At 37.8% G+C, this 24,755-nt stretch overlaps 3 protein-coding genes across 11 annotated transcripts in view; 1 reads left to right on the forward strand and 2 right to left on the reverse strand.

Moving 5' to 3' along the window:
* Positions 1-10,073, reverse strand: part of tfeb (transcription factor EB) — a 36,873-nt gene extending 26,800 nt beyond the window's left edge. Inside the window, exon 1 of one of the 2 annotated variants that reach the window (XM_008409261.3) lies at positions 9,792-10,073. The gene's annotated coding sequence lies outside the window, so the exon portion shown is untranslated. The remainder of the gene's footprint in view (positions 1-9,791) is intronic. The other variant, XM_008409265.3, reaches the window with a different exon arrangement.
* Positions 10,074-12,481: 2,408 nt separating this feature from the next.
* On the reverse strand, positions 12,482-17,565 carry tmem183a (transmembrane protein 183A). The gene is made up of 8 exons (XM_008409267.3): positions 17,342-17,565; positions 17,046-17,135; positions 16,793-16,960; positions 16,542-16,701; positions 15,421-15,601; positions 15,045-15,125; positions 14,767-14,919; positions 12,482-13,594 (listed from the first exon to the last, which is right to left on the reverse strand). Exons 1-8 carry the CDS (start codon positions 17,403-17,405, stop codon positions 13,409-13,411), a joined length of 1,083 nt encoding a protein of 360 aa, XP_008407489.2. The 5' UTR covers positions 17,406-17,565; the 3' UTR covers positions 12,482-13,408.
* A 2,938-nt stretch (positions 17,566-20,503) lies between these two features.
* ppfia4 (PTPRF interacting protein alpha 4) overlaps positions 20,504-24,755 on the forward strand; it is a 63,637-nt gene continuing 59,385 nt past the window's right edge. For 2 of the 8 annotated variants that reach the window (XM_081607271.1, XM_081607270.1), the window contains exon 1: positions 20,606-21,570. In XM_081607271.1, coding sequence (XP_081463397.1) covers positions 21,313-21,570 — 258 coding nt within the window. In that variant the 5' untranslated portion in view covers positions 20,606-21,312. The other 6 variants (XM_081607272.1, XM_008409272.3, XM_081607268.1 and 3 more) reach the window with 5 other exon arrangements.

The raw sequence follows: 24,755 nt of genomic DNA on the forward strand, positions 1-24,755 counted from the left end.
TTCCAAAATTTACTTTTTTACATTAGTAAAGATAGGATCACTTAATCAGACACATATTTTTAATAAAAATAAAAAAAACACAATCGGAATGCCATTTGAACATATTAGCAAAAACTATCAATGCATATTTAACCAAATATGCATTACTTTTAATATGTGTCATGGATTAAACAGTTGACTAAACAACAGTTTAAATTTTATATGAGACATTTTAAAGGGATGTGTTGGGTTTGCAGCTCTGAACAAATCTTAGTAATATGATATCATCTAATTGGACTGGGGTATTACCTCCTTGTAGTCGTTTCTCATTTCTAGTAACAAATCAGTGGCATTTTACAGTAATCTACGCTCTTTCAATTTCCTTTACATCATCTGCTTCTCACATGTCAATATCTGTCTCCCAAAAACCATGTCAAAAATGGAGAAGCAGCGTGTGTAAAATCAACAACAGCCTCTCAAGTTAATGAGTAGAGCGATAAACCTGGTACTTTACTCCAGCTACACCTTAAGTGTGATTTGAAGGACCGATCCTGAAAAAGTGGCCTATTAAATTAATTTATGTGCCAAATAATGCATTCAAAACAACACAAAATTAGAACTTTAACAACTTATTCCATTATATATTGTAAAATAAATTAATATGTGTTAATCATTTACAACAGTATTATTTTTTATGACTGTCACTGGTTGTTTTCTTTTTTTTATTATTTTTTTATTTATTTATAAAGATATTTGATTTATATGCATTTATTGTTGTTTATTGTGTGTTTTTTTTAGTTTGACATTTTATTTTTTCTATTTTTTCTATATATTTTCAGGATATATTTAATATTTTATCCACTGTCCCATTTCCTTTTTTCTCTCTTTCTATATTCAGAGGATATCTAATATTTATTTATTTTAAAGTCATTTATTTACTTTTCCTCCTCTAATATTTTTTCTCTGTTTTTTCTCTCCTCCAGATTTCTACTTTGTTTATTTTGCAGATTTATTTTTCCTACTTTTGCCATGTCCTCTTTTCTTTTTCCTTCTGACTGTGAGATTGGCAGGGAGAGCCTGGTGGGCGGGGATTTGCATTCGGCTTCTCTCCTATTGATTAATCTCAAAGAACTAGAGATGAGTAGATGAAAATCATACAAGACAAATTCGAAGTTACAGAGGATGTTAAGAGAATCCAGAGTTATTTTTTTAATTACTGTTATACATTTAGTCTACAAAAAGACAATACATTATGCATTTTATTGTATGTGTGCAGGTAGGTATTATTGCAGGTAAAATGTCCTGATCATTAAAACCTTGACATTGGAATTTACAGTAAAGGTTATAAAGACAGGTCAGACTTTCAGTCAGTCCTTGCATTGTGATTTTCATTGTAATTTGGAATAACCCTCCAGTAAACATTTTTCCAATATCCCTCAAATAAGGTTAACTCCACAGCTACTTTTCACAGCTAAGATTTGTTGAACTTTTTGATACCATCTGCTTTTTAGAAAAGCCTGGAGAACTGCTTAGTCATTGAGATTACATAGCAATATGATGAATAGCAAAAAAGGAAATATACAATCTATCCTTTACAGAACAAAAAGGTAAAAAAAATATGTCAGATTATTTTTCTACAAACTGAACTAATTGTAAATACTAAATAAAAATAAAGTCAGTAAGAAAGTAGCATATGTGGCTCATGCTAAATTAAAGTATGTGTGCAAGAAAAAAATGTAGTTACATCCACCTGCATGTTGCAGGCAGCCAGTCCGTGTGTGTATAGTGTAGCATGTAGCATGTGAATGTAGCAGAGGTGAAGCTGCTTTGATGGGAGTTTTCCATAACGACACCTATCCCATAATTCCAGGTCCCTCCATTTACCCTCAGCTCACTCCGTGTTATTGGATGAAGAAACACAAACCACCGCTGCTGTTCCTATCACAACGGAGGAGAACAGAGGCCAGCGTGGTTCATCAGCACAGGACTGACAAGAACCCCTTGTTTGCACACAAAGAATTCAGCAGTGGGCTCGCTCCAGCTCTCTTAGGGCATACAGTGCATGTACTGGCTTATTTTAGACTGGGAGGGGTTGGACCCCAAATGCTGCCAACGCATTGGTTGGAGAAGGCTGCATTGCTGACCAGTCATAAGGGGGAAATGAGAGTTCAAGACCATCTTAAGGACTTTGATAACAGACTGTCAGAAACGCTAGATAAATTGAAACACGCGCCTTAGAAAGAACTTATTTTCTACGAGCACCACCCGCTTATCTCGTTGGGTTACCATGGTAACCTGGAGCCAACAAACAAACACCATGTTTTAAGGCTCATTACTGTGGTTCTACTAAGAGTGTCAAGCTTTGTTTATATCATAGAGCTGGGTTATCTGAGGAAAACACTTTCTAGGGCTTTTTGCTCTCTTCTTTATTTAACCTTTATTTTACCAGGATAAAAACCCATTTGGATTAAAAACCTACTTTTCAAGGGAGTCCTGGCCAAGAGGCAGCAACAAATACAACACAAAAAATAGACAGTTAAAAAATGTCAAGCTACAAAATCAGTCTTAAGAACGTTTAGATGAATCAGCTGTAGTCGTCATCATATTTGTATTACATTAAAAATGAACTGCAATATTTTTGTGTTGTTTTCAGGAGAAATCAATTTCATATATTTATGTCACAAAGTTAGTAAACGAGCTGAAAAAACACTTGCGAGAGCGTCAGGGACGACAAACCACCTGCAAAATAAAATTATTCTTATTTTAGGAATTAGGAAAAACACTGAGTAAACAACGCCTCAAATTTTGACAGCGTTTTTAAAAAGGGCTTGTGCAGTAACAAACCAACCAGCCACACCACTTTTCTTTATGCATGAGCTAGAGTCATCATATACGGGACAACTGAATGGGAGGCATTTGAGAGATGAGTTGAAAGATAAGGCACATACAGAGAAACAAACGTACAACAAATTCTCAACAAAACTGTTCGGTTGTCAAATCCTGTCACAAATCCTCTCATTCTCCGAATTTCCTACACTTTTCTGTCCTATTTGTAAATCAGGCAGCATGTAGTCTCTCTATCCTTGAGTTTGAAAAAAAAGAGAACGCAAAGGGATTAGAAAGAGGCTGAGAGAGGAAGAGGTAAGGACGACGAGAAGATAATGAATGAAAGTGTCTGCAGAGTTTAAGGAGGAGAAGGATTAACAGGATGCTTAAAAAAATGTTTACGCAATCACATATTTGGGAAGAAGCATTTCATTTCCTTATATATCAAAGCTTCAACTATTAATAAAAGGTTTAAAGTTAAAGTAAGGACAAAGGATGAATTAGGATTTGTGGTTTAATAAGCTCAATTGGTTTGTCTAAGTGGTCCTTAGGTGTAAGTGTGTGTTGGCATGGTTGTTTGTCCTGTGTGTCTGTGTTGTCCTGTTGGCGATCAGTCCGGGATGAACCCATGAACAGATCGCCAAGGTTCATCCTGGCGATCTGTCAGGTTTAGAATATTTGAAATATCCTGAAATATTTGATGTTTCAAATATTTCAGGACCCAATGTACTCCAATAAGGTCTGAAGGATCTGCAGAACAGAACAAAACCTCGGTCAGACATGTTGCTTTTCCTCATGCTCATCCTCTGATCTACAACAAACCAACCTGGAACAAGGCTTGCCAAAAATCTAAGGCTACATTTAGACAAGCTCATGGTCTGGAAAGTGTCCATATTTTCAGATGATCAGTGGAGAAAAGTCCCATGTTTACATGCCACCACCAAGGCGCTCTGAATCTGCTGTAGTTCTCACGCCAAGGCACTATGTGGTGCTGTGATTTTTGTCATGCACATGCACTTTTGACCCTTAGCTTCCACCTCATTTACAAAACAGTAACCCATCTCCAATAAGCCAAATGCTTTGTCACACTCATATATTCCTGATCAGACATTGCGTTAGCACAATACATCACAATGCTATTCACCATTGTTTTTCTTATCTGCCAGTACATGCATGCTTTCTCTTCGAGACATGGTTTCAAGAAGTGCCGATGTCTCACATCCAATCACTGTAGACAAGTGGCTGGTTCAGCGGGAGAGGGGGTTGAAAAAAAGGTAGTATCCTGGCCAAAACGGGAGACTTGACAGATATGCTCAAAGTATTCTGGATAACTGTCTGTTAAATTGCATGACATGGGTTAAACCATTTGGGCTCCTTCCACAAACATCTGATCACTGATACATTTGAATTAGTTGGAGGCTCACTTGTGGATGCTCTTTAAGGTCACACCTGAAATACAATGCTTTCTTGTTTAGCACAATGGGAAAGTCAAAAGAAATCAGCCAAGATATCAGGAAGAAAATTGTGCAGCTGCACAAGTTTGGTTCATCCTTGGAAGAACTCTTTACTTCAAAGGAAACAGAGCAAAATTGCAGTTTGCAAATGCACACAGGGACAAAGATCTTCATTTCTGGAGACATGCCCTCAAATCTGATTAAACTAAAGTGAAACTGTTTTGTTACAGCTGGAGGAAGAACAGGGATGTTTTCAACATCCTGTGAAGTATGGGGGTGGCAATGTCGTGCTATGGGACTGTTTTGCTGCAAGAGGAACTGGTACACTTTATAAAATAGATGGGATCATGAGGAAAGAACATTATGTGGCAACATTGAAGCAATATCTAAAGACATCAACCAGGAAGTAGAAGCTTGAGCACAGTTTAGTCTTCCAAATGGAATATAACCCTAAACATACAGCCAAAATGCTTATAAATTAGGTTAAGCACAACAAAGTCAATGTTTTGATGTGGCAATCACAAAGTCCTGATCTCAGTCCTACAGAGAAATTGTGGGAAGATCTGAAAATGCTTGTGCAAGTGCGGCGGTATACACTCGCACCAGTTCTGTCATGAGGAATAGGGCAGCCACTGATTGTAATAAAGTTAATTGATTGTGTTCAATTACAAAAAAAAACAAGGAGTTTGGAAAAATACTTGAATTGCATTTATTTTTATAGGAAAAAACTATTTCTTAACACAACTGAAGGTTTGATTTTTCCTAAATTTTCAAAGACATATTATGACATATTATTCCCAAACCCTTGAAAGAAAACTGTGCTTAAGCTTCCTTCTTAATCAGCATTACATGACAGTTTTTTTTGTATTATTTAGACAAATGTATTATGTTAAATTCATAATAACTCTGCTTTGACTTGCTCTAGGATAAATACAGACCCCAAACATGACAGTTTGTGATCAGTGATGCCTTCATTTACAAAATTCATCCGTCCATCCATTTTCTTGACACCCTTGATCCTTAGTGGGGTCGGGAGGGTTGCTGGTGTCATTTACAAAATTAAAAAACAAAAATAGAAATTACAATGTTTCGTTTACCATCCCAACCAAGCCCAGTTCAATTTGGTCTGGTTCAAAACCCAGAAGTAACAATTTAGAGGCCAAAAAAACGTCTGAGATTTCCCTGTTTCTGATTTGATTTGAACAAGATAGAGAAGAAAATCTAAATAAATGTAAGATAAAACAGTGAAACTTGTTATAGAGTTCTGCGAGCTATGAAACTTCACAGTCACATCCGAACGATCCCCGTGGCTCATACTAATAAGCAAATTGTCCAAATATCCACAGCTGGGCAGCAGCAGTGCAAGCTTCACATGTGCAGCTGACACAACCTTCTTACACAGAAAAGAGACAGAGCTAGACTGTCACTACTGTCTGTTTCTCAAAAGAGGATATGAAACTGTGGAATGGAGATAAGATGAGGAAGTGGAGTCATACATTCAGCACATGCTCTAAAATGGCCCACCCACACTCACCTCTGATCGATCATGGGTCATGTTGTCATACAGCACATGCCACGCTGTCATCCCCCTGGTGTTTAAGAAAAAGTCCGAGTTTTGCTGACAGGGTTGTTGTCGTTTGTTTTGCCTGATTTTGTGTCCCCAAGGGAACTCCGGATCACCACTGAGACAGTTCGTGATACACCTTTTCTTAGTCTAATCACAAAGCAGCAAGAAAACTGTCCACGTCACGGAAGATGTGTCCATATGGCAAACAGATGAAGCTGTGTTTACACACACCTGATGCTCTTTCACACTAGAGTACATCCACTGAACCAAGCAAACCTGCTTGTCTGTCTTAGCATATGTGTGTGTGTGTGTGTGTGTGTGTGTGTGTGTGTGTGTGTGTGTGTGTGTGTGTGTGTGTGTGTGTGTGTGTGTGTGTGTGCGTGCACGTGTGTGTGTGAGGGTGTGCATGCCCCTCTGCGGATATGGTGTGGGTCTCTGTTTACCTGAAGAAAATTAATCACTGACACTTTCAAGCAGGTAAACTCAATGAAGATGAGCTTTCATAAAAACAGCATTAAGACAGAAAATGTGCCTTCCAGGATGGAAGCATGCAAACAACAAAATCCTGCTAATAGAAAGAATGATCTTCATTGATATGGTCTCCTCTAGTGCAATATTCCCATTCTCCTCTGCATTATCTTTATGTCTGCTGGCCAGCTGGGCCAGTTGCAGCTGTGTAACTGGAAAGAGAGCAAGTCCATCAGCTGTCGACACCGCTCTACATGCTCGAATGTGACCTCTGACTTTGCTGACAGTCACCTCAAAGCCAAGTGTGTTTATGACACACACTTTCTTCCTGAAACCCTGGAAACATACCTGTTTTCAGATCAGAAAAACAGAAAGCTACTATTTGCAAAACAAGCCTATCAAAGCTATTTAACTATTAACTAGTATAAACTATCTAGAGAATGTCATTGTTCACATTCAGAACAGCTTCTCTTGCTGCAGGAAAAGCTCTGTTTTCAACAGAGATTATGACAAACTTTATGGATGTTTAGTTGTATGATCAACTGCTAAGAAGGCAACCCATTTGATCTAATGTACATGCAAGTAATGAAGCGTGCTTGGACGCTTCTTATATTTACAGTTATAAGAAGCACCACATTGTGCACAACCCATAACCGGCTCAATGGCAACCCTTCTGAATCCAGCTGGATGTACTTTATGCTGATGTCGTAAATATCTGATGGCTGATAGATATAGATTAGTTGCTGTAGCATAGGGATTTACGGATATTTATAGTTATAGCTATCCTGGTTCTACACCCAAAAATAAAAGAACAAAGTATCATGATCAATTTTTGCATTAATAGCAATTTTAGTCTCTGTGTTTATTTCTTAGAAAATTAAGATCCTAACATTTACTCCTACGTTTCCAAAATATTTCCTACATTTCCTATTTAAGCATGTTTCATTATAGATGGAAAGCAACTTTTTTGATAGTAGGTGCTGTTCACCTTCCCAGCACCGTTTGATCATCTGGGGGAAGAAAGGACTTTCTCTCAATCCTCCAAGCAGAAAACCATGACTATACATGACATATCAAAAATGTACTTATTTGTTAGAATAAAGAGAATGGTGAATTAAAAAAGTTCAGTGACAATATAATACAGTTTAATTTGAGAAAACTTACCATTTGTTTTTATACATATTATAAAAAGATTTTTAGTCTTTTCTTCCCTCTGTGAAGCTTTTAAAATTGTCATTTTAATTTAAAAAAAGTAAAGTAAGTGGGTTTACATTTTTCATGCTGTAATGCCATTTTTATTATCATGTACGTATTTTTTATTTATTTTTTTACCAAGCTCTATGATTTCATGAATAATACCTTGTATTTTACAGTCATTCCTACGATCATTATATAAACTCGCCCAGTGGAACATGATTAAACTGTGCGAAAATAATCTAATTAAACTCATTTATTTACATGCGAAACTTCTGGATTTGTTACAGCTAAACTCTGTGCCAGTGCTGATGCGATGTGGACCCATCTTTGTTATTTGGTTACATAACAAAGATATTTCCATTCATGGACTAAATAAAGAGCAAGCATTGGATACAGAGAGTGTACAAGTGAGGTAATGTCAGAGTTTTAAATTACTCTAATGCTGCAAAGTATACACAAGTTCCTAAGACAAATGGGATAAACAGGCTCTCTTCATTTGTGTGATTTTACTACTCAGTAATTGAACACAACCCCCGGCATTGAATTTGTCTGATTTTTTTTTATTTTTTTTTTTACATTTTGCATTGACAAAATGCTACATTTTTAATTAGAAGTTTAATAGACAAACACAAGCACTGCATAATTCTGAAGTTGAAAGTAAAGGATATATGGTTGCGATTATTGTTAGAAATAAGACTCCTAGACATGTGGTGTGCATTCATAATATATTCAACTTCCATAATTTAATCGTTTGCCAAACTATCCTTTGTAGCAATTATAGCTGTAAGTCTCTACCAGCTTTGCCCAACTAGAGACACAAGAGTGTGTCCATTCCTCTTGACAACAGCTCAACTTCAGCTAGATTCAATGGAAGCTGGATATATGTGTTGCATCAGACTTGACCATTAAAACACATAAATGTGCATTGACCGATACTCGTTCTGCAAGCAGGTGAACCTTCACCCCAGTTCCAAAATTTCTCCAGCCCTTAAGATTTTCTTTCAGGAAAGGCCTCCCAAATATCTGCATCCATGCTACGATCAACCAGTTTCCCTGCCTCTGTTTAAGGGAAACCAGTTTCCCTGCCTCTGTCCAGGTGACTTCCAAGAGCAATTGGTTGCAATGGATTTCACTTGGAGGAATCAGGTACATAAGGAATTTGTTATTTTTCAAGACACCGCATCCATCATTTTAAGCACGCTCACTGAGACATTTAGACCCCAATCACTGCAGATTATGCTGCTCTGAGCAGCACAACATGTCTGATGACAGAGGTTAGACACAGAGGTGAAAGATCAGAGTGAGACCTAATGTCACTTTGCTGTTATAATGCAACTGGCATGCAGGCTGAGAAGGCAAGAATTCACCACAATGGAGGGAAAAAGTAAAACAAGGCATATGAAGAAATCTATTTCAAAGTAAGATGCGTATTCACTGAAAGATAACAAATGAAGCGGGCTTGACATATGCTGGCCGATCTCAAATATTAACAATGCCCTAACAGGCATAACCACACGATATACACACACACAGACTTCGAATAAATTCAGGCCAACAAAGGAGCGCATCTAGTCAGCAGTGCCTTCGTTATTTCTGTGTTGGCGCCGTGCAGGACTGTCAGGCAAAGGGCTTGAATAAGCAGCAGAGCATTACACGCTGTACAGTTTACACTCAATGCTTATACATAGCAGCATACCCCACTGCTGAGGTGTTGTCACTGATACCAGCCAGTCTATTAGCTTATAAATGGCAAGAAGGGCAGCTCCCTCCAGACTCACAAATGACAGTAAAAGGGAAGCATGTACTGTTTAATGCCTTGTCATGTTTTTTTTACATTTAACTTGTTTTCCACCCATAATTACGATGACAGAAATAATAAATCTGGCAGTGGTATTTCAAATGTGCTGATGAAAATGACTAGAACTTATTTTTCTGCGAATGTAATAACTGATTTAATCTGCAAATAATGTATTAAAGCTCACTAAGAAATTAAAGTGGTCTACAACTAAGATGAAACAAATTGGAGCAAAGTCATGACCAGAACTGCGTGACTTGTAATGCTTAATATATGTAGGTATAACAGGGGTGGGAAAACAAGTGTTTGTTTTGGAGTAATATTCTGGAGTTAGGAAAAACATGTGACATAAACTGAAGCAGTACACTTTACAGCATATTCCTTTATGTGTCAATTAACGACATTTCTGGGTGTAAAGCAGGAAATGCGCACTTAAAATCCATTCCGCGTTAGGTGTGTTTTAGCCTGGGCTTTATTCTAATGGTGCCGCTGAAATATAACTCACCCGCTCTGAAGGTCAGGCAGAACGAGTCAGGTTGAAGAAAAGTGCGCGTCCGCTTCCCTGAGCCCGGATAGCAGACCCACCAACAGCTTTCAAACAGGAACGGGGAAATAAAAGTGCAAAGCAAAACAGAAACAAACGACAAAAGTTGAAGAGCTGTAGGTGTCTCTGTATTTTCACATACTGACAGCGGACAACTGCTCGCACTTCGGTTCCTAAATTGTTTTCGTTTTGACGGTCGAGATGTTGTCACAACTCAGAGCGTCTGCGGTCACCTGTGCCACCACCAATAGCAAACCGCTAAAGGGATTGTGGGAAATGTAGTTTTTGCTCTCTCAGCTGTTGGTCGTCTTTTTGAACGAAAACTTGTGTCGGATGAGTTTTAAAGGCCCAGTCAAAGCCGAGACCTAAATACAATTGACAATCGTTGGCGAGATTTTACTTGATGTTCCCAGGCGTATATCATCAAATTTCACTCAGTTGCTTGAGCTATTTTCCAAAGAACTAGGGTGAAAACAAGTCTAGTTGTACAAAGCTGGTAGACCTCTCAAAAGTATTCTGCTGTAATTGTAGTAAAAAACAATTGTACCAAGTATTGACTTGAGGGACCTGAATACAAATGTAACCCACTTTCTAGGATTTTGTTTTTATAAAATTAACAACCATGCTTCATGATGGTAAAACATCAACATTTGCAGTTGTGAAGCACTTAGATGTGAAAAAGCTCAAATTATGAACACTTCCAAGATTGTGTTTTTGATTGTGTTTCTTTTAGGGTGCATGACCTGCTTTTTTACAGATTAGACACATTTTATTAGCCAATAAAAATTGGCTAACTTATTACAAAGTTGTATTTTATTACATCTCAAAAATATTAATGTTGAGAAAAGGTTAAATACTTTTCTCGCTCATTTCGAAAATGTAAACCTATATATTACAGTACACAGATTTGTTGCACAGAATGATAGAACTTAAGAGGTTACTCAAATTTGTAGTTTACTAACAACAAGGAGCTTTTGTATTTCAATTCAAGGAGTAAAGTTGTGGAACAAGTTAAATATGGAGCTAAAACAAAGTCAAAATTTAATAAAATTTTAAATGAAATAGGTCATTTTCACAAGATATAGAAATATGAGAGATAGCACTAATGTGTATTTGTAAATTGAGTCTAACACGAGTGTGTGGGTATGGATGTACGTAGACATATGTAAACCCAGATAAAATAAAAAATGTATTAACCTGTTTATTTTTGTTTTTGATTTGATTTATTAATAAGGGTCCATCTGAGAATATTGTATGAGTTTATGGGGTAGGAGTTCATAAGTTTCTTACTTCTTCCTACTCCTTTTCAAGCATTTTAGGATTACTGTGATACAAAAATATGTGTATTTTGCATTCCTTGTTCTTGTGCATGATTTTATACTACTATCATGTTTGAAATAAGTAAATGAAATATTTCAAGCTTTTGTTTCTTGTAGTTTTGATTGTGGCTTGGAGGTAATGAAACCCCCAAATTTGGTTTCTCAGAAAATCAGATATAAAATAAGGTATTTTCAAACTGAGATGTTAATTTCTATGTATTCAGATTTTGCCTCATTTTGCATGAATTAGTGCATCGATGCAGACGAATCTGGTAAATTTTTAGATTTACTTTTATCTTTTATTGAGAAAAAATACTCAACTTTTTCACTAGATTCTAATTTCTTTAGATATACATAATTTTTTGGATTATGTTTTGTTTTTGTACTCTATATATGACTGACAACTAGTAGAGTTATATTGTATTTAATATGGGTGACAGAAAAGAGAAAGCTTCAACATATGAATGGAAGAAGGTTCTTTAATAATCGTCCCTGTTAGTAATTCTGGTATTTCTGTTACGTTTTTGCTCTCAATTCTTCTACTGTGAATATATAAATATATTATATAAAATTACAGATCAAATTAAACATGATTAAAATATTTTACACGTTTTCTTTTCAATTTTCAAGGGCCAGCAGAGAAGGCCCTGACAGCCCACCACTGAATGTGACTATGTAAAATTATTCCTGTGCTATTTTTACTTTACTAGTTTAAGACAGTTCATCCCCATCAGTCCTTGTACACAGAATATATCAATGTTGCCAGGTTTTTAGTGAGCAACCTTTAGGGGTGCGTTTCAGTTTCACCGAGAACTCGTTGAACCACATGTGCACATGCATGGCGGATATATGATATGCTCTCACACATGTTGAGTTCAAGCTCTGGACTTCACAACACACAGCATGGCACACAACATATTGCTTTCGAGACATACTGCAATCTAGAGATTCCTGTTAGCAAAACAGCTTTATCTTAGTGTATAACACATAAGCCAATCAGATTTTAAAGAATAATATTGTCTTTTGTCATAAAGATACCAATTTGCAGCATGTGAAAGGCATAAGCAAAGTTAAAGAAAAATGTGAACAGCCTTCCTAACATGAAAAGCTTTTAATATTTATGGCATGTAATACTAAGAGTAACCACAGGAGGGAGGTATAAACATTTTATTGTAGCCCAAAGAGATCAATCTTTTCCTTAAAATTGCAATAAGTGGTTTAAATTACCTCCTACCCACAAAAACATATTTTTGACAGGATAAATAGCATTGTTATCCATCAGTGACTATTCCTTTATAGCTCATTTTCATTTAAGAAACAAGATTGAAGAAATTTGAATGAGCAGTAGTTTTATTGAAGTCCAATGTGTGTATTATCAGTCACTTTCATTTGATAAAGTTAAACCACCATTTTACATACAACTAACCTAAACATCCAGTTGTCCTTTCATAATTGATAAGACATTTAACAAGAATTTTAATACTACACGACATGTTGCTGATTCAATTACGTCTATTTCCTTGGCAACTAATCAAAGAAATATTTGACTGCAAATCAAATATCATTAAACTCTTAGAAATTGTCGAACCAATGAAAATAGCAGCACTGTCTCCCTCATTAAGCGTAATTGATCCAACTACAACATTCTACCCAAATGCAGAACACCACTGCTTGTGGCAGTAAATGGCAGTTTGGTAATGTGCAAGAAAATAATTAAGCATTCACCAAATAAACTGCTAAAAAGAAAAACCTGTTGAATCAGACGACAATGTCTAAAGTAAATTATATATATTGCCCCTTTCTTGTAAAACAAGAGATGAAAAAAGTCAGATGTGTCTCCCAGTAGAGATAAACCAGTAACTGAAAGGAATGAAACTCCCTTGATAAAATGTATCAAATCTATGAGAAAATCGGCCAAATAAACTATGAGAAACAATCATGAACCAACTGCTGAAATAATAGTACTAAATACTGCCCTGTTGATCTAATATTTTACCTTAAAGGAATCACCTGGAAAATAGTTATTTTCCAGATAACCGTTTGCATAATGGTCAACACCAGTCGATTCAACCAAATAAATATCTCTCTTAGCCATGTGGCTGCAGCTGAAATGTTCACATAATTTCATCAAGTCAGTGCTTCCTTTTTAAATGTATAATAACCAAAATGTCCCATTGATTGTGATATGGTTTTCCGTTTTATGGTTATTGTAGGATAAACAGCAGGGTCCCTGATATGCTGTGGTGGGTTCCAACAATCTTATATGTAGGGTAATGAAGGGTACAGTGGATGCCACCAGTCCATGAGCTTCACGCTGTGCACGGGATCCAAGACCACCTGCGTCCCGCCTTGATCCCCTCTCTTTTTTCCCCGCTGCAGAGGAGAGTCCTGGAACACCAGACGGACACGGTGGTGACGCATGTCCGTGCTCACATTTATCGTGAACTGTTAAAACGAGAACGTCCGTTTAAGTTAGGTTGGTTGGTTAGAGGGGAAAAACTGGTGGGTTACTGTCCATTTTTGAAAATGATAAAATATTACAATCTGTAGCTCAGCAACATTTGTTGTTCAGACTGCACAGAGAGCCTATCAATGTTATCAGGATAGATTCAAATATTGAATTAGTCCTTGTGTTTTAGTGAAACTGTTGCAATTTGAAACAATCGCTCCCCAAATTCTGATACTGTTAAGATTGTTTCATTTGCCGTCTCACTACTTTTATGAAATCCTGTTGGTGTACTCACTTTTCTTGTTCAGTCATAAACCCAATTTTCATTTTATTGCCAATGGTTTGTAAACCTTTACTTGGAGGTTATGTAATTTAACAAATTAAGAGTTTCCCCCAACACAATGTGTCTGTGACTATCATGTTTTACAACACATACCGGCACATCTAAAAAGTATATCACACAAAAAGTTTTGATATTTTTTGTCATTCATTTTAGAAAGTGAAACTAATTTATTCATTTCACAAAGTGAAATATTTCAAGCCTTTATTTCTTGTAATATTGACAACTATGGCTTACAGATAAATGAAAAGCAAAAAAATTTGTCTCTCAGAAAACTCAAACGTTGTGAAACTGAAACACTGGAAACTCGTGGTGTCACATCCTAATGAGCTAATTAACCCAAAACACCAGTGAAGGTTTCTCTAAATGGTTTCTCAGTCTGGGTCAGGAGGCTACACAGTCATGGGGAAGACTGCTGACTGGACAGATGTCCAGAAGACAGTCACTTTACAAGAATAGTGAGCCACAAAAGGTCACTGTTAAAAAAGCTTGTTGTTCAAAGAGTGCTGTATCATGAGTTTGTGTAGGTCATAATACACTCAGACTTTAAAAAATGCTTTATTGAACATAGATTTTATGTATTGTAATGTATGAAACTGGAATTTGGGGTTTCACCATCTGTACGCCAAAATTATCAGAATTTTAGAACAAAGAAAGGCTTGAAATATTATAATTAACAAAGTGGGATGAAGCCGTAAGAGTCTGAAAATGAAAAAATAAAAATATTGAACTGTGAGGACATCCATATTAATTATCATTTAAACTACCAGGGTAGCACATATTTGTGATAAATCACAATGTATGTGCCCAGAAATAAAAGCTACTTGCCAGGGTAAGTGTGAGGCCCATGACTACAGGGATGAAGATGTAGTTAAGCGTGGTGACCTGAAGCACACAGCAGTCAGAGTCTGGATTCATGTGAACTTCTTCATATTGTTTGGGCAGATGCAAAGACTTGGCACAACCATTCTTAAAGTGTCCCTGCATGGATGGAGATGAACATAGAAGGCCTCAGACAAATGTCACAGCAGGGGTCACCACAGGAAAAAACTAATAATTTGGAGAAAAAAAGTGAAAGTTTAATTTAAAAATAGACATCCTGCTACCTGCTTTTTAAATTTGAAGTTGAACTCCCACAATGCTTCTGGTCGAGTCCCAGACAGCTTTTTGACCCAGAAGAGAAAACACTGAAACAGAGAATAATCATAAGGTCAAATGTCAGCTGAGAAAACGGTTTCCATCTTAATCTTATTCTTCTTCTAGAAAAAATCATAAAAGTAAACGTAACAAAATCTGCCTTGCATTTGAAGCGTTTACGCTGCAACTCTTGTTCCATCACAGTGGAGTTCAAACCACAAACAAATCAGATTCAATTTGCCCTACACAAAACAGGTATTTCACACACAGATGTTTTTAAATTCATCTTTGTCAATACTTTTAGAGCAAGAAGGTCACATGAAAATACGTTAAATGTCAACATACCGTGGAGTTGAGCAGCGTTGTGGGCGTGGATTCTGGCAGTGCAGGGTTTTTTGAAACGCGCAAGCTAAAGGGCTCGTACAAATGGAAAAGGGAGCGAATCACACAAGCCCGTAGACAGCGCATCCTATCTATAGAGTCAGGCTGGAGGCGAAACGGCAGATCAACTTCAACCCTGTAGTGCCTTTAAGAATAAAACAAACAGCAAATGGGAAGGTTTGAGAAAAATATATATTTAAGTTAATCTCAAAACTAACAATAATTAAGTTACAGGTTCATTTTTGCCATTTTTTTTATTGTTCTACTGTTTTGAACAGAGTTGAACATGAGGAAAATTATCGAGAAGACCCAGCAGGTGGCTCCACTTGTTGCAGTTCAGCTACAGCTCTCTGCTGTGTGAAGTTAAGCATTACACAAAGACGGGCAGTTCCAGCCACTGAGAGCCAGAATCCTGAGTGTTTTCATGCTTAGACACACCTGAATTAAAATGAGAAAAAAAAACAGGAAGGATTTTGTAGAACTTAAAGCTGAGAAGATTATTCGGCTGTATTATTCAGGCATTTCAAAGAAGGGGCACATCTATACACACAGAGCTAGAGCACCACCGACCCCTTAATGTGAAAACTCAAAATTTTATCAGCAGTGATTAAATCAAATCAATTGGATTAAAACAGCTCCAAAATATTTTCAAACGTTGGCCTTTTTAAGATGAGTTCAGAAAGTTAAGTGCTGCTTCTAAACTGAATAACTTACTTATGTTTTAATACAATATAATACAGAAACAAGATTTAGTTCTTATTCTGAATATGATGCAAAAGTTTGAAATCTTTTAAGATTGTTGCAAAAACATGGTCAGAATATGAATAGGTTACTTTTATTCTTATTAAATGAATCCTATGCTTTTATTTGTTCCCACAATTTGAAAAATATTGTACTATCAAGTTTCAAATTTTATTGTTGCAATTATTCTATTTAAAAACATTTTACTAATGCATAATTGTATGGAGCATTTATTAATCTGAAAAAGATTAGATTTTTGTGTTTACAATCTGTACATTTCTTCTTAATGTGTTGCTTTAAAACTCATTCTTTTCAAAATTGCCTAGAAATCCCAAACCAGTCACCTTCTGTAGAGTCTGGTCCAAAAAGCCGCAGTGCAGGTGACCGTCCATGCATTCCTGCAGATTAAAGAAAATCTGCACACATCCTCAGGTCGAATGTAGGAGGAAAGCATCAACCAAATATCTACTGGATAATCCTCCCCATCACTGCTCTCACTGCTCTCTGGGAAGGCAAAACAGGAAACACCGAATAAACTTGAAATAATTGACAACTTTCACCATGAATTAACTCAAAGAAAACAATGAAACCGCACCTTTCTTTCTCTTGGTTTTCTTCTTGCGGGCCACTTTAGTTTCACTTTCCCCTTCATCGTCCTCGGGGTCATCACTGCTACCCACAGCGTCTGCTCTGACGCTCGATGCAGACGAGAGGACTTCCTCCACCGCCCCCTGAGAGGCTTCCAACCCACACAGCAATTTTACTGAAACATACGTGATTCACAGAATTAAACATTTTAGTCTTGTTCCCATTTCGGACACGGCAGCTGCTCTTCAGACAGTTTTTACCTTCTTTTTCAATCGCATTTGCGACAGCTTTCTTTACTCTACCCGACTTCACAACGGCTGGGTCAGCATTAGCAAAATCAGCAACAGTGACTGAAAGAGCAGGCAGAAAGTCTCATAAATAAAACAAACAATGCACTTAGATAATTACATGTCAATGTGACTAAATGTATATAATGCTTAAGTTCTTGTCCGTCCACGTTTTACTAAGTTGAAGGTGACTTTATAAACCTGAAGAACTGTTCAAACTCCAGGGTTGTGTCACAAATTAAAGGTTAGCCTCTTCCCAGCTATGCTACCTGATTCGCAGCAAACGTCTCCGGCCTTAAATTTCAGCCGTTTTCGGTTCCCTTTCTTGGGCATGTCGATACCAGTGATATAAAAGCGACTAAAGGGGCTGTGAGTCCTGCCATGGCTCTATGGCAAGCCGAGATAAAGAGAAAGACAGAAAAATGTCAGGAAAATGAAAAATTGTTCCGCCAGGGTCTTCAGCCATCATGGAATGACGTCACATACTAAAACCGCGAGAGTGAAGGCTGCTCGCGCTTCTTCTTCTCTTACTTCGACGTGACATCTGTTTAGTAGTGATACTGCCATCTTCTGGGATTAGGTGAAAGAGTTTCTGGCTAAGACATTGTAAGCCACTCCCAGATATCTTTTAAATCCTCTTGAGCAAGCCTCTTCATACAAACAGAATAAAGTTTGGCCCTTTTCACCAAGTATGGGTATTTTTCGGTGTGTGTAAAAGGTTGAAGTATATAAATTTACATCTGGTTTCATGTTGTCAAGAAAAATATATGTTTATTTTCATTAGTGGAAAACTACACCTCTTAATACTATCTTAAAGTATAAGATACTTGCTTTACTTGTCCACTCTTTTATTTGCTACAGTGCCAATCTGGGCTCAAAACTTCTTGTTATCCTTTCTCCACTATGGCACACAGAAACGTAAAACATCTGAGTATGTATTATTTTATTTAAGTAAGTATAAGTATGTCTGTTTTCCTCAGTGGCAGTTTGTATTGCCAGTAGTTGCCAACATATGTGGTTTGCTGATGAACTGTTGTCTGACATAGGTTAATTCATATGCACCTATCTGTATCCCATATTTTGCATCCTAACATATTGACTTCACCTTGAAGATGACCTTCATGTAAAACATTGCCATTCATGTAAAACATTTTCAGCACCCCTGTTCAATAGGTATGCATTATTACCCATTAAGGTAAATCCCTGACCATTGATTGCTGGAACCCAACTGCAGAACATAAAGTTTGCCTTGCAAGCCTTACCAGCCATATAAGCTTTTTGCCCGATGTTTTTTTTTTTGTGAAATTGCTCAAGCTTAGTCAGACTGTATTAAGACAGCTGGTAAAAATAATCTTGAATTCTTGCCACAGATTCTCAACAAGATTTTAGTTGTGATCTTGATTGGGTCATTGGAATACCCAGTGATTTAAATCAATGTATTGTTAGTTCAGCCTTAAATTGGGCTCCTAAACTAATTCATTAATTTCAACAATGGTTTTCTCTCCACTTTTCCAAGTATGCTAATGGACAAAAAGCGTTCAAAGCTGTCCTGTCAACAAATTCTTCCACCTCTTAATTAGATGAAATACTCATTTAATGCAGAGAAAGCTACAATATTTTAGTTAGTTACTTTTATTAATACATTCATGATCTTGACATGGCCTGCAATGAAAATTAGTTTGACACCCCTGGTCTATGGGATGAAAGCCCAGTAACCTACACTAAAGTACCCTGATGTTTATGTGACAAAAACATCAAAAAGTATCATAATTTTTTAGATGCTGCAAATATTACAGTGTTTGAAATAGTCATCAATATAACAAGAGAGAAAAAGTTGATTGCTGACAACAGTCAATAGATGCTATTTTTATCGACCTTAACAGTAACTACAGCAACGTTGCATTGCTATGGTTACTGCAATCTTTGAAGTAATTGTTAAAAGAACTGAGCTGAATTTATCAGGGAGGGAAGAGGAAAGATGAGGGCAAGTTTTAGATGGAATCCACTGAAGGCAATACACCAATAAAAAAATTACATGAGCGCTGACTGTCACATAATATTTACGTCTAAAAGCTTGGATAAAATTCTCTAGATCCAATTGGATCTAGAGAATCATAACAATCTTAAGAAATCTTAAGATCCCATGATTTGGCCTAAAATGGGTACTAAAAATAAGTTTTGCTTCGTGATCATTCTTTATTAATTTTTTACTCCTTTATACTCCAGTGGTATGATGTTATTCAAGGTAGGGATAAATTCAGACCTGTTGGAATAGCAGATATTCAACTACAGCCATCAGAGAATGCTATTTTAATTAAAGAGTGTACACAGAGCCCATTTTGCAACATACTGTTCATCCTGATGTCTTCCTATCAAAAGCATTTGAAATTTTTTTGCAATGTAAGCTACAGCGGCTTCTCTGTGGGATCAGACAAGCCACTTTCATCAGTTTACCACTGTGCTTTGCAGCACTTTATATTTATACTGACCTTTGTAGGCCTAATGTATACAAAGAAAGAGTTTGGAGATGTGCTGAAACATTCTTTTAGTCATTGCAGTTTGTACCTTTCCAAATTGCACTAATCTGAGTCCTCATGAACATTGAGAATGTGACATTTTGGTTTGGGTTTCATCACGTTTTAGCTATTTGTCATTTTGTGTCACGATTCTTTGGATTTTGGATATTAGTTTTGAATTCACCTTTTGCTTTTTTTATAGTCATTAGATTGTAGTTCATTCTTTTCTTCTTTTTTTAAAAGTAAATAAATTTAAAAAAAAACTAGGTAAAGCAATTTTTCTTTCCTAGCCCTGCCATCAGCAATTATGCTAGATTAGCTGCAAGCTGGTGGGCAAAGCGCGGGATGGGCCTCAGGCACCCTGAGAGGTTTTCACCCTCTACTGTAGTTGTTGCTTCCTTCAGTTATTTTCCAGTTCCTTCTTTTATGTTTGTGCCATAAAAGTTATGTCCGTTGCTTGTATAATAACTGGTGACTGTGTTGTGTTTTTAGTAAAGCACTTTGAGTTGTTTTGTGCTATGAAAATATGCTACATAAATGTGCTACACAAATAAACTTGACTTGACTCAATTCGTCTCCCTGACTGGGTTTGTCCTGTGTTGTATCCTTCTCTTTGATGCCTACAATTTGGTAATTTTGCCTTTTATTTATTTTTTATTCAATCACTTAGTAATGATATCTGCCTCTTCCCTGCGCCACATAGTCATCACTTCAAGACGTGAGAGGCGAGCTGATTCTTTTTTTAAAATATGTTCAACTTGGTATGGAATATATTCCACTCACTAACAAATGTCACAATAAATAGATTGCTAATGACACCTGACAGTGGTCGAAAAGTTATGCTTACGACCCTGATTCAGTCAAGATCCTGCAGGGTGCGCTGTGCACCCCATATGCGTATCTGTTTGTAGCTACTGCTTGGTCAACCTGAAACCACTGGATAGATGCGGGGATCATGTCCCAGGAGCTGTCAGGTCAGGACTGTGCTCGGTCTTCCTGATGTGAGTGGATTGTGGACGTGCATAGACAGTGTGCGCGCTCGTAGTGGGGACTCATTCATACAGGCTGTAGTGACAGTTGCAGCAGATTCCCTTGTGTGTGTACGTGCAGGGGGACCGTGAGTGCGTGCGTGTGTGTGTGTAAGTGGGAGGAGGAGTGAGCGTCGGTCCGGTGGCTGTGTGCAGGGATGGAAACGGAGAAGGCTAATGCAGAGAAGAGTCGCTCTCGCCATCGCTAGGAACAGGGATATCCTCCTGGATATTTTGTGTTTTTCTGAGTGCATGTGCGATGATATCCGTCGTTTTTCGAGCACCACCCATTTAGACCTACCCGTCTGCCTCTGAGCTGTCAATCATTTCACGCCGGGGACTCTACATGTGAGTGCATGGCGCGCCCGGCAGGGCGGATCTGCTCACGGGGTGGAAAAAACGCCGGTTAATATGGATAAAAGGTCAACCATCATCTCCTCATCCCAATCGCACTGATAAGGTATGGCCACAGAGACCCTGGAAACGCGTATTCGATGCATGAGAAATGCAGCTTAGCGGGGCTCGTGTGCGCATCTTGGATTGGTTTGGCTGCGTGGCCGCGCGACGTTATTAGGCCCGCTCTTATCATTTATTTCGAGACTGGACCTCAGGTTCGTTAACCACCACGTCCCCCCTTCTTAATCCCGTTGTAGCGACAGCGTCCCATAACGTCGGCCAGACCACAGAAAAGGGAAGATGATGTGCGAAGTGATGCCGACCATCAGCGAAGGAGACTCGGCTGGTCCTCCGAGAGGCACCGGCAGCGTCCCGAATGGCTCGGACCAGGAGGCCAACTTCGAGCAGCTGATGGTCAACATGTTGGACGAGAGAGACAAGCTGCTGGAGTCCCTCAGGGAGACACAAGAGACCCTCATCCAGTCTCAAGCTAAGCTCCAAGGGGCGCTACACGAGAGGGACATGCTCCAGCGGCAGATCAATGCCGCGCTGCCTCAGGTGAGCATGGGGGGGGGGGCTTTCTTTCAAAAAGCATCATTCATTTATAGCCTGTGGCTATGGGGCGCCGTTTGTTAAGTTACACAGACAAAAACTGACAAAAAAATAATAAGAATAATTTGGGCTATTTAACCTCATAAGAGAAAAGAAATGAGGGTTCATTTTTCAAAGTCATATTTTCACCATGAAATATGGTGTGAATATAATTTTTTAGAGGTAATAAGACACTTAGTTTCAAACGAAATGTTTTAATTAGCAAGATAAATATTTTTTGTTACCAAACCGAATGCGTTGCTCCAACCTATGTAGTTGCTTCAAACTAAATATTTAGAAAATCAGTTCAAGTTCAGTAAGAGATAAAGGACCCGTATGGGTCTCACTTTTAACCCAGACTTGCTCTGTATCAAACCTACACCTGCATGTCACCTAAGATATGAAAGCTAGCTGGAAACTGCATCTGGGCAGTCTGTTGAAAATGTGATGATGCAGACCTGGTAACTATGGAGAAATCATACATGAACCCATTTATCAGAAATGGTCATAGTTAGCTATTGGAAAGATTTCTATTTGTGAAAACCATGAACAATCGTGACACGGTAACTCAAGGAGTACCACCCTACTCTTCTTAAAGTAACTGTGTTATCAAACTACAATTAGCAGGCTAAGACAGTTGATTGTAGGATGTCCAACCCAGCAGATGGCCCAGCTAATTAACCAGCTAATATCAGGTTAACAAAAAAAGGTTAAAACTTCTTTAAAAGGAGTGTTTCAAAAATAACTACTAAATTTGGAAAGTGTTTGTTATAAAATGTTTACTTAAGGTATTGGTCCTAAAATAAAGTATGAAATAAATGTTATTACATTTTAACTGTGCAAATCAAAGTAATGTTACTTTAACAGAATTGATATGATTGTTGTGCTGTCTTGCAAAGCAACCAGTGAAATCTGGTGAAATATTTTAGCTTTGCAATTTTTTGTTGTTGTTGTTAAAGCTGTGATACTGTGAAAATAGTGTATTGTGGACTTGTGTATGCACGTCCACAATCCACTCACATCAGGAAGGCCATCACACTGGGAGTATTCATACTGACCCATGTGCAATTGCAATTCTGCATATTGTTCAGCTCTAAGATCGTGGCTTTCGTTTGTAAAGGGCTGAGCCACATGTTGGGATCCCTGCAGACGAGGGCAAAGCCCACTTGTAATTACCTTAGTGCAAGCGACCTAACTTCTGTACGTGCTGACCTGCGTGCAACTGGAGTGAGATGAGCTGAGCTGGTTGTAAAATCTGGTTATGTTTCACATGTGCAGACTTTTGTGTGCGGGTTTCGGCGAAAGAGAGCTGAATAAGGGCTGCTGCAGTCACTGTGCATGACGACAATGAATCCTCGGCACATAAAGCTGCGTTACCCTCCGACCCTCTGGTCTAAATGTGATGCATGATGTCACAGCGTGCCGAGTATTCGTCTGTGTGCGAGAAAAAGACAGAGCAGGGAGAAAAACCTTGCTGAGTGAGAAGCTGGCTGCTGCCTCTTGTGGAGGAAACATGGCTGCTTGTTAGAGCACATGGCCCTGGGCTACTTGCTTCCACACACATCTGTGTGCATTTTTGTGCATGTGTAGCTTTTGATGTGAGCTGTCATGGTCGTCTTCTAATCCCACGTGTTTTTTCTTTTTGTTTTTTTATTGCTGCAATAATACACGTATTAGTTATGCAGTCACAGACCTACATCGACGTTATGATTGATCTGTACATGTTCAGGGAATAAGTGAAAGATTACTTAGCTACAAAATTCACTCTCATATGCTGTTGATATGAAGCAATGCTTTGATTTGACTAAAGATTTGGATACTGTTAATTCTCTTTGTTGGACGGCGTGCAAATTATGTATAACACAGGCGATTCAGATAGATGTTTTTGCTGCAGACCTTTTGCAAGCCCATATGATTCCTGGCCTGTTTCTGTTTCCCTTATGAAGAAATAACCTTGGACAGTGCAGTTCAAGTTTAGCCTTTTTCTGCTCTGCTAACCCTGCAAAACAAAATGTATATTTTTTGCAACTTCAAGAAAAGCAAGGGCAGAATGAGCTAAGAGAATATGAGAACAACAAAAAGAGTTGGTGATACTTATATGTAAGACTATTAGCTCATCACAGATTTTCTTTTAAGTAGGAAATTCATAACTTTTTTTTAAAAGAGCTAAAGTTCTTATTAGGAGTTTGCTATTGAAGCAATATTTGCTTTGATTTTCACATAAATATGAAACTGGCATATCTTGTCTATGTACATAGACAAGAAGTTTAATGTACATAGACTTCTTGTCTATGTACATTAAATAGTGTATATATCACAGATAACTGTGTTCCCTTACTTGTCCTTCAATGTGAAGTGGTTGATGTTACTGGCGCATCAGCTCACGTTGGTGCATGTTCATATACAAACCCTATACAAATTCCTTCCTACTTTTCATCAAAAAAGGAAATCAAATAATCAAACTGTAACCAACTGGGCACAAGTGTTTCTACTTTTGTTTTTCTGTAAGTTCCTCCATTGTGTGATCTTAATAAGTACTTGCCAGAAGTAGAGGCGCTCTTTCAAAATTCTTTAACCTAGTGTTTCCGATAGTTACTGCTGCAGGTGTAAAACAAATTAAACATCAAGACATATAGACTGCTATATGCAATTTTGTTGTGCATAATGGGCCACTCTCATTCTGAAAGTCACTGTCCAACCTCAGAAAGAAGTCCACAAACGTCTCCAGTCAGACAGAAAACACATAAAACTACCAAAGACACATGAAGAAGGATTTACTGTCAGTTTCATATCCTATATATCGTTGAGAGTCAAACCTTCCTGTAATCACACTCTCCCAGTTTGTGGACAGCTTTCTTAGAAGATAAGGCTCTGATATCTAAAGTCCTGCATTGAAGTGTTTGTGTTAAAAATGCAACATTCGTTTAGTTCTTGGGTGTCCAGGTGAAACAATATTTATGGCTGTATATGCATCTCAGCTGGGTCTCTCTTTTATAAGAGATCTATGATCTCTGAAACTTTGGTCAAATAAAGGAAACATATGAATGCTCTTGCTTCAGCTCTTCAAACTCTATGCAGCCTTATGCATTCCTGCATGCTAAACTTTAGAGTGGTCAATCCCCTTACACACCGAACCAAGAGATGTTGCCACG

The sequence above is a fragment of the Poecilia reticulata genome, chromosome 5 (assembly GCF_904066995.2).
Source record: "Poecilia reticulata chromosome 5, P_reticulata-male-v2, whole genome shotgun sequence".
In the NCBI taxonomy this organism is placed as follows: domain Eukaryota; kingdom Metazoa; phylum Chordata; class Actinopteri; order Cyprinodontiformes; family Poeciliidae; genus Poecilia; species Poecilia reticulata.